The 15,289-nt window shown below is 39.1% G+C and overlaps 1 protein-coding gene across 1 annotated transcript in view; it reads right to left on the minus strand.

Annotated features, from left to right (window-relative positions):
• Positions 1-15,289, minus strand: part of ST6GALNAC5 (ST6 N-acetylgalactosaminide alpha-2,6-sialyltransferase 5) — a 115,269-nt gene extending 99,980 nt beyond the window's left edge. The window contains exon 1 of the mRNA XM_042873081.1: positions 14,864-15,289. Coding sequence (XP_042729015.1) covers positions 14,864-15,169 — 306 coding nt within the window. The 5' untranslated portion in view covers positions 15,170-15,289. The remainder of the gene's footprint in view (positions 1-14,863) is intronic.

Genomic DNA, 15,289 nt, shown 5'->3' on the forward strand with positions numbered 1-15,289 from the left:
AAAAAAAAAAAAAAAAAAAAAAAAAAAAAAAAAAAAAAAGCCATAGATACTGTGTAGAAGATGCTGAATTGGTTAATTTTGAATCTTCTGGAATGTGGTGAAATAGCCAATAACCTGAATTGTAAAAATTGCCATTCAGAGGGGCATTACACCAGGGACACACACTCAGAATAACGATTACCTTATAAAGCCTCTTTTTTTTTCTTTTTTTTTTTTAATTATTTTTATTTTTTCACATTTCATTTTTGTGCAACATCAGACCTTTAAGAATGAGTTGTGGATTGTCCTTGTTTGTTTAGCTCCATTTGTCTGCTTCAAATATGGTTTTATTATGTGGTAGAGTGCCTATAAGTACCTTCCTTTTAGAGTAACCTTTTAAATTAATTATGTTAGCAGAGTATGAGAACTCGCTAACCCTGTTTTCCCTAGAGTTTCCTCTCAAAGAAAAACTGGCTTTTCACAAAAGAAAACAATCCTTTCAGATATTCAGCTTACCACCTTGGGGCACGTAGTAGCTTGGATGTAAAAGCAGGGTAAGCTTGCTCATTTGGCCCTGTGACCACGCTAAGAATCCCTCTTTCAATATCAAGACAATCAGATGCCTCAGGTTCAAAGCATTTTGCATACATTTACGTAGGTGTTCCTGTGCTATCACATCTCTATGTTGTAAGATAGTTTGCTAAATACCCAAACTTGCATCTGTGAAGACCATGGTGCATCATGGAAGAAATGTTCTAACAGGCTGTGTGGAATATTCAGAGCATTCTTAACATTAGCTGCTCAGTAGATGGGTAGGAAACATCATCTCAAATGCACTGTGTGATGGGCACCCATGTTTGGTCTGTAAGAAGTGAAACATTCCCTGACACCAAACTCTGGCATCAATCACCCAATTGCAGTGACAGAATCTGAACTCTGAATAGTGGGAGGAAATAAATATGAAAGATTAGCTTTCATATTCTAATGACTGTCTGCTTTTGGCAGATAGTAAAAGGCAACTCTTCGTTCTTATACTTTTACACTTCTTGAGAGTGCAACTAGGCTTTATTATGTATAAGACAAGGACATTACTTGCTTGGCTTTTGGAAATCTGTTCTTTAGAGCTGGACTGGAACAGTTAGCACAGAGATGACACTTAAAAGGCAACAAAAAAAAAAAAAAGCAACGAACCATAAATCTCTCCCAAAGACTCATAAGCTGGAGCTACATCTGCAAACATCAGAAAATGTTTAAAAAGTTTGGGTAAACTCAAATTTCATGCGAATTATTCATCTCTACTTTGCATGAATGAGTCATATAATTGTCAGTGAGTGATGAAACAAGGAAGCAGGTGGTAATGTCTGTACACAGGATTATGAGCAGAGCTCGGAGCATTTCGGAGGCAGGATTTGTTTTAGTCTACAAGAGAGTTAGCAGGAAATGTGACAGACTTGGTTCTTTTGGTTACTGGACAAACAGAACAGATCGGAAAGAGCAGGCCAGGAAGATAAATGTCCTGGCAGTGTTAGAAAGGCTGTTATAGGAGATGATTTCTGGGATGACAGATGTGAAAATACTGCAGGCTCAAGAATACAAAGCACTCTGAGGGCTGCCTTTATAACTAGCTCACACAAAGAGAAGAGAATAAGGAAGATCAGAGAAATGTATTTGCATTGAGGAAAAAACTGTCATTGACTCACACCCTTTGTTTTCTGCCCAACGGCCTCATTAACAACAAAAGCAAACAAACAAACAAATCCTCCTCGTTATAAAACTGAGATCTGCCATCCATGGCACTCTAGCACAGCCTGCTTCATTTCCTGACATTTGCATATTCCCATCAAGTTTATGCTGCTTGCAATTCTTTCTAGCCAGCACTGTGCTGCAGAAAGTAAGATACTAAGTACACAGGATTGCAATATTTTTGGAATAAAGACAAAAAGAAAACATTAATGAAAAACAGCTACATATTCTTTCCAAATATTTTTTGAAAACTGTTAAGCTATATAACTTCAGTGTGCTTCTGGAAGATAGTTAACCACTTGTTTTTACACCCTTCACTTTGGCTGCTAAAAGAACAAAAAACCATAGAAAGAACCCCTCAGTTCAGAAATCAGGAGCAGTGTGATGATTGGACATGGATACACACACAGTGTTACTGTAAGGCCTGGAAAGCACTGCACAGTGTTTACAGTGTAAAATACCCCACCTAAGTCCTAAACTAAGCAATCCCACAGGCTTGATGACAGCCATGCCCCATTTCAGATTGTGGTGGGCAGCAAAGTTCTCCTCATTGCTGGGACATCAGTACAGACTGATGAAATTTAGTAGAATCATTACTAACTGCAAAAAAACATTCAAGAGTAAGCTGAGATGAGCATTTCTCACTTTCCATTTTGAAAGATGATGGCTCTGTGTTGAAAGCTAAAGGCAAATGTTTTGTCATTGGCTTGTTGCATTACAAGCTCCATTTAGGACTAAACCATCCGTACTGTGCCAGGAGATAGAAAACCATGTAAACCACTATGAACTTTAGGGTCATTGTGGGATCTCTACTGCATATGCCTCTTCCTCGCTGAAATAGAATGTATTTTCCTAGAAGGGAAGGTTTTGAATGGACTCCGTGAAGAAAACTGCATGGGAAAGAAGTGAAATTCTCCAGTGGTTTGCTCTGAAAGATGCAGTTTGTTTACCTGAACACTTGGCTTGAGGAGCTGCCTGAGAAGTGAAAGTTGTTTGACTATAACAAGTAAGCTGAACTGGCTGGAAGAAGAAAAGGTGGGAGGCATCTATTTTGAGCAAGGGTGCTAAGCAGAATGAGAATCAAAGGTAAAGCAACTTCCATCAAAGGGAATTTCTCACTTTCAGGTTGTCAGTGCTGTAAGCTTTTTGAGGGGAAACAGCTCTAGGAGTAAGAAATGCTTTCCAAAACATGTTTTTGTCCTAACACTTGTTGCCTCAGAACCCATAAATGTACAGAAGTTGCCAGGCTCACTGGTTCTGCCTTGTCTTCCATCAGTGAAAGCAAACTAATTGTTCCGGTTTTTACTACATACATTCTTCTTACATCTCTCAGTGAATAGGCTAAGAGAGCAAACTTATATCCAACAAAGAACAAACAGAAGCACTTGTGAAATGTCAAGAAAATGTGTGGGCTCAGAGGATCCAGAGCGTTCTTCTAGACAAAGCAATACCTCCAGGCTTGGAAGAAATGTAGCATCACAACAGCTATAGGCTTTAGGAAAGCAGACGGAAAACCCACATTCCCATGATGGTTATAAATGACCAGTACTGTAACTGCCAACCTCACTAGCGTTCTTCTGCCATCACTGCTTAATTTATGCACACGTTCATCTACAGTATAATCTAGACAGAATGTCAATTCCTATAAAGCAGCAGATTACTACTCATCGATGTTCAATAGTATGCTTTGATCCTTTATTTCTGACTCTGTAGATAGACTTACATGACCAGCCTGCTTAGGCAAAAGCTACCGGAACTGCATGACTACAGGTAGAGCAGCACTTGGCAAATAAAGTATTCCTTGAGACAAGGTGGTTGCAAAATTTCAGGCATTTCTGTAGTTCATCTCCACTACTTAGAAATAGTTCTCTTTGGGTAGTTTAATTTCTTAATGACAATCAATTACGACACTTGTTGATGGTTTATATTACATTTTGCAGATTTCCAGTTTTGTGCCAATGAGATGTAAACTCCCTGACCTTCGATACATTAAGCTAATGTACTTGCACATTAATGCAATCAGATGATCACAGCACTTCCCACCATCTGCAATTCACTTCTCCTGTGATTAGTACAGAGGACATCACGTTTCAGTTGTGTTGTCCACTGTGACAGCACTCTTTGTGCTATTTAGTTTTTACTTTATTAAGGCTCAGCCCCACTTTCCACAAGACTAGTGATGATAAGAAAATGTAACTTCCTGAATACAGACAGATGGAAAACACAGATTTGAGAAATTAGGGAAAGGTGATATCTGTCATACTGAAATAGATAAAGCTTGCGGTGCACAAGGCCAGGCCTTCTTCAGATGAGGGTGATTTTTTCTCCCATAATTATAGTAGCTGTGGAAACAAAGGAGATGACCTCCTCCTGCAACCTTTGCCTTCTCTGCATTATTACGCATCACAGAAACAACCATTTTTCTTTAATTGTACATAAAGTTGAAAAACAAGGGATCTCAGAGTTGCATCCTTTCTGTACATTATGCACCTCTGAAAGATAAACATTTCTTGAATGGAGATGTAGCTGTGCAATACTGGAATTGCAACATAAATATTTGATAGAGAACTTGCTAGAACCAGTAGAGGGAATTAGATTAAAATGCAATGAAAACAAAATTGAAAGTTTCACATTTTTCCAAAACTATTCATCACTTTGGTCATTTAGGAGGTGAAACCCTGAAGCAGCTTGTTCAGTAATGTCAAATGGAAACAAGTGCCTGCACCTCTTTAAGCACCAAGGTTTGGTTTGGAGGAGTGTGCTTCCTGCAGTAGTGAGGATGGTAGAGCAGCACAAACAAGAAACACATAATAAATCTGCATACTTTGTAAAACTCACAAGCTTATCTTACAAGCTGGTTATATGATATATTCTCTTTGAAAATGTTATGGATAAACTTAAGCCAGCCACAGTCCATCAATTTTATGAAATGATATTTAATGAATGCAGTAGATTCACATAGCAAAGGAATAACTACAGAACCATCATGAATAATGAACGTAAGGCAAGAAATATACTTCCAAGCACAAACTACTGATGACTGCATCATCAGAATAAAAAAAAAAGTGACTTAAATAGTTATTTGCAAATATCATTCTGTAAACAAATTTGAATATAAAAGCCACACAGAGTTTGTTGTTCTTCAAATTTGTATAAAGGATTTGTCATCTCTGAAATGACAATCCTTCCAAAGTACAAAGGCAAATGCGCCAAAGATGCCTGTTTGATATACTAGAAATGCCAGGAAATAGGGCAGAATACAGCTGAGCATAAATTGCTACCTAAAGTTATCCTTAAGTGAGAGATCACCAGAGAGTAAAATGTTTGTGTGTTTCATAGAGATACCATGCAACCACAGTTAGCGCCATTGCCACTGCATACTAGAAGATGATATTTGGAGAGGTTTGTTGCTTCCTTTATTTTACTGCTTCCAAACAATTACCTACTGGGATCTAAAATGATCCTCACCTTTCCCCAAGCAGAAGTAAAAAATACAAAAATAAAAGAACCCTCCAAATCATTCAGAGAGCAGTTTGAAAATGAACATAAATGGATTTTCCTTTTATTTCCCAGTGTACCGAATACCTTTTTCAGGCCAGCATCACACTCTGAAAGATGAGATAGCTGATAGTGCGATCACCTGGCAGTGCTGGCTCAAAGACAGCACTAAAGCCCCTATTTGTAACCAGCTCAATTTGGCCCCACTTAGCAGTGTTCAGTCTGAGTCTGAGAAGAGCATGGTTTGTGAATGAACCTACAAGAGTTATGTCTTCTCAGCAAAATGTAGATTGCTCCTAGCACCCTGCTGCATTTAGCATCTCTGCCTGCTTGTACTCTGCATTAAAAGGGAAACCACTCACAACAATTACAAGGAAGAAACAAACAGCCCAAATGGGATGATAGTTTTCAAATTACTTTTCAGATAGAGGAGAGAGATTCCCATGGCAGAACATGGGTGAGAGTAAGACTTAACCTCCAGTCCTAAAGCTACCTGCAGCCCTACCCTAGTGTCCATGTAAATAAGCATGAGGAGAGAGCAGGTGAAAGGAATCTGGATTTGTCTCCTCCAGCTTCTACATTAAGCACCAGCTTTAGTTCAGTGGGAATCCGGAATTATAGCACTTTAAATAGCAATTTTAATCACACAAAAAATATTAACTGAAAACTGAAAACTTTAAAACTGAAAAGCCATCCTTAAAAATGTTTGACTTAAATATACTTTAGGACCTGATAGAATGGCATGAAGCTGCACAGTGGGATGGGCAGGTTGGGTATAAGGAAAAGGTTCTTCACTGAGAGCGTGGTCAGGCACTGGAAATGGTGCCTAGAGATGGTGGCCATGGGCCCCCAAGCTGCTGAGTTTGAGAAGGGTTTGACCAATGCTCTCAGAAACATGGCTGCAATTTAGCTGGTCCCATATGGAAGCAGGAGTGCAATGTTACCTCCATTACATGCAGATATGTTTTCTGTTGGTTATAGACATAGTAATGACTTTATTTGGAAGCTATTGTCTCCTGTGCATAAAAAGTATCAAAAGGAAGGTATGAATTTATGAGTGACACCAAGATAGAACAGAAAAATTGACAAAATAGTTGAAGGAACATGAAGAGGGCAAGCAGAAGGCAAAGCAATACTAAATGACAACTGTGGGTGTTAATTTGACTACAGACATTTTCTCCAAATTTTTGGGTGACTAAGATGTGTTTTAAGGGATCCCAGAGCTAATCAGAGGCTTACTCATGCAAAGCAGCAGCATATGTAATAATATCAATAACTTTGCTTCTCCCTGGCTTTTTTAATGTTTCAGGATACCAATTAAAAAAGCACAATTATAAGCAATCTGGTTATGTCACTGCGCTTCCTGGATGGTGAATCTGTAAAATGGTGCTTGGACTTTGTATAATTGGGCCCACAGATGTCTCCCAGAGGAACTGAAATGTACGTAAAAAAAAGATATATGAGTTTTTGTTTGGGTTCATTTGGAACGAAAAGACACAGCCCTGCTGCAAAACATATTTGTGAAGCTGGGAAAAAAATAAATGTGGTTGTTGCCATCTGGCTCTTTCAAAATGATCTCTGTGGAGATCTATCTCTGTCTACTTATACTGCATGCATTGTCATATCTGACCATCCCGTGTGATGGGATTCTGGGCAAGGAGCATGCAGCATGATACACTGAAGATTATGGAGATGATTTTTAGTGAAAAATCAGCATAGCAAGACTAATGAATGAATTATATTATTTATGCCAAGTGAGAATCTGCCCTTAGGAATGAACTGCCCATCGTTAAAGAATTTTAAAAATATACTATATTGTGTGCTCATCCTGCCTCAGAGATAGGAGATAAGTTAAAATGGTTTTTCTGCTTTCCTCCTCTGATGAGCATTATGCACAATGAGGGCTTATTTGCACTGCTTCATGGACCCTATGAAATATCTATCTGTGAGTGAATACATCTGTGTCATCCTCTGTAAGAAGCAGGGCTAAGAGGAAGTTGGTGGGCACTGCAGAGGGAACAATTAAACATCTGTAAATTAAACACAGCTATTATAGAGTTAGCAATGACAACAGATAGGCAGAACATTACTATTTCATATCCAGTATCAGGGATACACAAGAAAAGAACATCGTGTGCGTCTGAAGGCTCTTCTCTTTGTAGCTTTTGTCTGTGTATCTCCAGCTGCCTTTTCCCTTTGTGCAGTTGTCTCTCCCCTCTTCAGGCAAAGTAAGCCCTAACAGAACCTAGCAAGCCTCACTTTTTGATTAAAAGCACAGCCGACATCCACTCAAATAACAGGAACAACACCATGCGGTTTAGACATCCATTCACGCCATTCAAGTGTTAATTATACACAGTAGAAAGTCAGTGAAGAAACCAGAGAAAATCTGTTAACAACACATTAACAAGAAATGTGCTAACTAAAGACCTTTACCTGATTCCGGGAAGGGAGCTGGGTTCAAAAAGTGAAAGGGATACATTCAGCCAATTAGTTTCCCTTTTCCCAAATTCATATCCCATCCGAATTATAAAGCTGTTCAAATACTCTACCAACCAGTGAGGAAAAAAAAAACCCACAACAATCAACTTCACTGAGTTTCTTGGTACATCAGAAGTTCTGTAAACACCAGGGTTTTTTTAATCACTCTTCATAAAATATATCCTTAAGACATTCAAAAATAACCTAAAGATAACAAAATCCAAAGAGCAAACCAAATAACAACAGAAAAATCAAACGAATAAAACAACAAACCCTGACATCATCTTTAACGCAGTAACATTATTCACACACAGCCTGAAACCTCCAGATCTCATGCCCCAGAAAGACCTCTCAGAATTTAACTACTGAATGACATCTGAAAGCTTTCAGAATGTTTTTCTCTCTAGTATCACAAACCTAGTTACTGCTACTTAAGTATATAAAGACAGTCTGAAAACGTTCAGATATGAAGGAGCCTCTACAATGACACAACATGAAGGGCTTAATTCTGTTCCTACTGAACACACCTGAGAGAACATAGGCTGGTTTTCAGTGCTGGTTTAGCTTCCCACGTGTCCTAACCCCTGCTCACCTCTGGCTACGCTGCCCTGAGAGCTGCTTTGGTAAAACTGCCATGCAAGTCCCTGCAAAGTACAGGGGCATGGTTGGGTGACTGATGGCTGGGACTACAAACACCTCAATGTCATGTTGTCACTGCACGCTTCTTGGGCTCCCTCTAACAGCTGCTGGCCCGATTCTGATGCAAAATGTGTAAAATGGGTACGATGTATGAATTAAGATTAGTTACAAGATTTTCTCCCTGTGGCAAATCCACTCAAGTACACTTGATGTAGGAGGTACTCCTGATGCTGAGATTTTCTCCAGGATTTTCACCCTAAACACAGCTGTTAGTTCAGAAATCCTAATTTGGGAACTAAGAAATAAGATCCAGTGACTGCTGATACAGGTGAATACAAGATTACTGTTAAGTTGCCACAGAACTCGCTCTTGGAAAGGCTGTAAAAAGGTCTTTTCTTTTTGTCATAGATCCTATCTATGCCTTAATACCTACTACACAGCAAGGCTCCAGTATGTTCACTTCCCTTCAGCATTTTGCTATAAATAACTCCACTAGAGAAGCATGGTAGCTGATTCTCTCCCTACCTTTCAGTTACCTGAAGTGAGAAGAGCTTCTACTTCCCACTCTTTAGGGATCACTTTTGTATGTTTTCTTCTAATCACACCTAGTTCCTTTGCTGGTGGTTGAGTTTCCTTTCACGTTTTCTTCTTTAAGAATAATGTCATTTTCCACCTACTGCCTTTTGTTCCTTTCTCTTCAAGTCACACACACCCATCATCCTGCAGCTCCCTCTAAAAGAGCCATACGTTATACATAATTAGTCATGGAGCAGAATGGCAGAGAAATGTCCTTCCTAGCGTTGTTTTTGAGAGTTTCTGATCACTGTATAATGATCATGTCCTAGTCTGACATGACTTGTATTTTGATCTTGACACAGCAAGCGCTTGAAATCAATTTTCATAAATGTTTGCAGTAAAAAGAAGCTTCATGTGCAATTGACCGGCTTGCAGACGGCACCAGAGGCTCAGAAAGAAATTACCTAAGATCCCTGTAGGACTCAGTGTTCAGGGACAGATCCTCTGTTTGGCTTCAATGGAGCAATGCTGATGTACTCCCACACACAATCTGGCCTTGTTCTCTGCAGTGCCGATGCACCTAATACTTAAAAAAAAAAAAGAAAAAAAAAAAAAAACACAAAAAACCCCAAACACCAACAACCAAAAAACCTCAAAATTAAAAAAAAATAAAAAAAAAAATCCACCAGAGGTTTGGTTTTGTCCAAAGACTTTTTTTTTTTTTTTTTTTTTTTTTTTTTTAAATGTTCAAAAAGCCCTTTCTTATTAAGAAAAATCAACTAAAATCAACTCTGTGTTTCAAAGCTTTTGAAAAATGCAACCAAGGCTATGTCAGACTGTTGGCTTAACAATTTCCTATTCAGTCTCCATGTGCAAAATCAAAGACCTTCCATTTCTGGTGCATCTCCCACAGATGCAAAGCGCTCCTTAGAAACTCCTCCAGAGATGAAGGCACTGGAATTTCAAAGTGTAGGAATAAAATCTCATATTAAGTGGCATTGAATTTAAGACTCAGAGATTTTCCTCTGGAAATACTGCAGCATTCAAAATCTTATCTTCCAACTTTGGTATTTCATTACAAAATGAGGAACTCAGGTGCTGCCTGGTGCTCTTCAGACAATTCAGACAAGCTAGACCGCATCTATGTGAAAGCAACAGCCCAAAAGTAAGACAGTGCTTGCATCCCAGAGACCTCAGTGAAATCTAAAGGATTATTGGCCAAAGTTCTGGAGAAACAGATATGAAATGGAAGGCAATCCCCAGGATTTAGTAAGATGCTCTTGCGCGTGTGTCTACAGGGAGCCTCCATTAACATTACAGTTGAACTTCTAAAGAGATGGCGAGACATTTTGCACAGCACACCTCCTGGCCCATTACTTATAGTACTTTATTAGCATCAACACCAAAATATGACTTACGTAGTAGTTTATGACAGCACAGTGCTGATATGAGAGGACTGCTCTTCATTAGACCATATTTTCTGACATCGTGTATTCTTCATTAACTTTTAAACATTTTACTAATTAGATTTCACTTTGTGAAATGGACACTAAGTGGGGTGGCTTTTATCCTGGCTCCTACTCAGTGAAAAGTTATGGGATTGCAGCAGCAAATGTTAATTGAAAATACAGCAGCAGCTGAATTCTGCCACTGCCCTTCTCTTTCTGCTGCCCTTTTCAAGACTGAAGGCTGCCATTATTGTTTCATTCCTTTGACCTCTTATAAGGGCAGCACAGAAAGGTCAAGCTGCTCTTTTCTCTCCTCTCCTCCAGATCCTGTGAGGTTCAGACAGAGCAGCAAGCAGACCTTTCCAAATCTCTTCTCATAGTTTTCTACTAGCGAATACCTCCCTGGACACTTGTGTTCTTACCTACAATTTATTTTTCTCCTATAACACATCCAAAATAAGGCATCTCCAAACCTCCAGGCACTGAGATTACCTCTTAATATCAACTGACTAACAATTCCCATGTAATAAGACATCTAAAGCAAAACATGATACAATCCCACCACAGTTTCACCGAAATCCATCTGCTGCCACCTCTCAGTCCCTCTATCTCTTGTTACACAGAGACAGAAGAGAGGTAACAAGCAGCCAGTCCTGAAAGTTAACAAAGAGCTTCACAAGAACTGCCTCCATCTTCTCACTTACTGTTGTTTAAGCCTGATAACCTCAGTTAATCAAAGCTTGTGTGACTAGCAACACTCTGCTCGCTTACATGTCTGCCTCCGCCTAGTAACTTTGGATTTCACTGGGTAATTTAAAACTAATTTCATTGAAAAGCCAAAGTCTCAGATAGCATTCGTTTCACGAAGCTCAGCAAGTAGCTAATAGGAAAGATCCCCTGCTGGCAATTGGAGTGCAGGGAAGGCAGGGATGGATCAAATTATGTCCTTGTTGTTCAGTTTGCCCAGAACCTGGGAGGAAGTAGCAGCAAACATGTGAGCCAAGACAGATATAATAACTGGACTAAAGATCTGCACATAACTCTAAACCAGACAAAGCACATTCTCTTTGAACCACCTGGCAGGGCAGAGGCTGGTAGAAAACATGGGAAGAAGCTCTGAATCCAGCTTAACTTTGGAAGTTACTATTAAAAGTGCATCCAGGGACATGAGAAATGGATGTGGATAGTATAGAAAAAGACAGTGAGAGAGATATTACAGAGCAGGAAGACTTTTAAGGGACATGGCAGAATCTGGAGCTAAAGGAATGGAAAAATGTAGATATTAATGACAAATCCATTGCTAAGCTGACTTCACACAGAATTAGCAATAGGGCTGTGGCTTACGTCCTTCCATTGGCAACAAATACAGAAATCATACCAGAAAGAGCTTCTTCTATGGATTCACTCCCATTATCTAGCTTGCAGTATCAAAATCAACAGCTTCAAGTGAATCTGGAAGATGACTGCACGAAGAGCCTTCTGGGGCAACAAGTTGTTTTGCTTTTATTGATACCAGTGAAAAGAGATCAATAAATGCAATCCTATCAGCTTCAAAAGCTCAGCCAAATCCAGCTAATTCATAATAAATGAGAGTATCAGCACTTGCGCCACTCACGAGTCAACATTTTTAGATTGAATTCACACACAGAATTTACTAGTAAAATTTTTACTGCATTACCTTTCATATAAGTAACTGGAGTATTTATTCGTCCAGGCCTAATAAAGGTGTTTGTGGAAAAATCCATAGAAATCTCTGCATATAGAATCAAGCTGGTCCTCTACAGCAATGTCCTTATTAATTCAAATAGTTTCTTATTAAGAGATTTAGTACTCTCACTATCATTAGTAGCATGAGAGCAGTATCTTGTTAAGAACAAATACAGTATCAGAAGAAAGAATGCTCCAGAGAGGAATATTTCCATTGGGCCTACAGGTCCTTGGGACAGGATTCCAACGAGAGAGACTTTTGTGCCTCAGAAGTTGCCTCTCTTTGCCCACAGAAGAAACATGGCTCTGAGTTCAATTAAATACAGTCCTTAAGCTCAATTTGCACAAGCAATGAGTTTGATGTTAGTTATCCCTCACGCATTAGGAATAGAGGAATGTACTGGTTTTGTGTAACTTGGATGTGGGTTGGAAAAACCCAAAGCAAATATGTTGTATGGGTTTCTTAAGTATCTGAATACAACTTGAAAATTTGTTAAGCAGCAACCGAAAATTTCGGAGTAAAATTCTGGAAATGTTAGAGATTACTCACTTGCTCATCTTTGTGGTAAGACATTTTGAGGCAGAATAATATGGAGTTTAATTATGTAAATAAATTTGGATCACTAAAGTAAGACGAGAAGCTCTATCTAAGCTGAAACATCTTTTTATTCCAATAAGGAAACCATACTTTCTGTTTGTTCCCACATGGAAGCCAAACACATTCAGCAACCAGTATACTGGGGGATGATGCCACTTCTTCTAGCATCTGATGTGCCCACACTGGTAACGCTCCTATGAAACATGATTTTAGGCACAGTAAAACGTGTGGCACATGAGGAATTACACTGCTTCTTTCATGTCTTCACAGCTAATACTTAATATGTAGACTGATCACAGAAGGAACATTTTAATAGTTGGTGACTTGTCATGCTGGGGCCTTCAACTGTTTGGAGCAGTGGATTATTTTCAGACAGTTGCTGCTGTTCAATTATGCATTTTTGTTTTGTGATGCATATAACCTGTCACCATATTCACAAATTCAAGATTTCCCAGTGGGAAAAGTCTTAAAGATAGGACTTCTATTGCTTTCATGCCTTATCAAAATGGAGGCAAGCAGCATATGCATTCAGCAACAAATACCTTGGGAAATACACTGAGTTTAATCCTGTAGTGCTCAGAAATTTTTGTATTTGCTGCTATCATTACAATAATGGTTTAAGGCAGTATGCTAAGCCCAGGTCTGTTCTGTGTTCCAGACAAAAAAATCATTTGGAGGAGTGGAAAACAACACAGGAGGGCTACCAAATTCCAGAATAAAAGGGTAATGCACATCAAAAAACTTCCTCAAAAGAACGAACATTCATTTCTTTGGCTTACATGTTATCAACCATTTTTGTAAAACCAACCAACCAAGCAAACCAAAAATCAAACCAGCAAGAGAACTCCATAACCTAAGCAGTAAAAAAACCCACTTTCTTTCAAAACAGAAGAAGCTACCAGTTTTGCAGCTGATCCTTATAGCATCTGCCTGCAACACAGCCCATCAGCAGTAACTGCAGGCACACAGAATTATTGCACGTCCTTCTGAAACACTACTGACCTCGGTGCCTGCCAGGCCTTCCTTTATGAAATAAAAAGGAGACCACATGCAGACAGTCCACTCAGATTTGCTCCATTCCACCAGGAGCTCTGATTATTTTCATATGTTAAAAATAGAAACGTATTAAGTCACTGATAGACTGAGTCATAGTTCTTGATATGGAGACGTACAATAACATAATATCACAAAAGCGGACACAAACCATAGCCTCTTAACTTGCTAGATGACATCAAGATATTCCACCTTACAAAAAACTAAAGGTCAGGAACATCAAAATGCATATCCAAGCTCTGTCTTGTACATTCACTTCTATTAGTACTGTGTGGGAAGGAGGAAGATGAGGTGCATGCCAAAGACAGACCAGCTTTGCTTATGTGTTGTTGTCCAGAGAAGAAGGATATCAACACAGCTTTCATATTTCAAAACTTTGTTTAACATCAAAGCTACTTCCAGAAACCCCAGTGAGAATTGAGACATCATTACTCTGAGTGCCGAGTAGACAGTTGGTCTATCATCTGATTCTGGCCTGAAGATTTCTGCATTCCCAGGCAAGATATAGATAGCCAGCTCTGACAACAACATTTCGTGCACTTCTTTTTGATTAAAAATGTGCTCAGAAAACAGTCCATTAAAACTGAATGAAAGGTCAAGTCTCCATTTGGGTAATTATCTTGTTTTCAAGAGCGATCAGAGAGAACCATGGTAACATATTGTGGATTAGTATCTGCCACCATATGGCACTTCAAAATGACAAATAGAAACAATACATATACTTTGTTAAAGAAGCAAATTGTAAGCAATTTAAAAGACTGTTTTACAAAACCGCCCTTTGGTATTAAACACAGGAAACCTGTACGATATTTTGTTGTGCACATTGGTGTTCAGGTGCAGAAAGATCCAAATCCTGGATTTTTATTTTTTTTTTATTTTATTTTAAACCTTCTAATTGTTTCAGCCATTTTCATTTCTAAGCCCTAAGGACTTGATTTGCATAAATATATGATTAAAAGGCAAAACATAGACACTCCAATACAAAGGTTAAGTACTTAGCCCTACTAAAATCTAAAGAAAATGAAAAATCCTACAGAATTTAATGGGGCAGAAATGTCATGTCAGGACTGCTGACTGTAAAACCAAGAAAAAATCGTTCCTCTACTTCATTTCCCCTCTCCCACATCATCAGGTGGCCTTAAAAATAAAATTAAAAAAAAAATACAAGAATATAAAACAATTTTTGTGTTTGTTTGTTTACCTTTTGGTTGCTTTCAAACCACTGATGTGTGTAAAGATCACGTCTGAGGTTCTTCTGAAAGATGTACAGCATTTTTTTCCTCTTAAAGAGAGTTCCAACGTGAGCCAGGTCTTTAGGAGAAAAATCAGGCGCAGGGCTGGCAGCAAGCCTGAGGAACAAGTGCTGCAAGAGTGCCACGTCCTGCATGCAGGGAAGGGCAGAAAGATGCCCAGGGCCATTGGGAGCCTCAGCCTGCAGCTCTATGCACAGCTCCATGGTGGAAATTGCTGTAAAGTCATCTTCAGAACAACTCTTGCTGCCCTGCATAGAGGTGCATTTATGGCTTCATAAATGCACCTCTAGCAGGCCTCAGGCATCACAGAACCCAAGTCAGATCCCAGGAATCTGCTAGAGCAGGGATAAAACCAGCGCAAACCCTGACCACCA

Source organism: Lagopus leucura, unplaced genomic scaffold (assembly GCF_019238085.1).
Source record: "Lagopus leucura isolate 7727_CA_CO unplaced genomic scaffold, USGS_WTPT01 Super-Scaffold_100009, whole genome shotgun sequence".
Classification (NCBI taxonomy): Eukaryota; Metazoa; Chordata; class Aves; order Galliformes; family Phasianidae; genus Lagopus; species Lagopus leucura.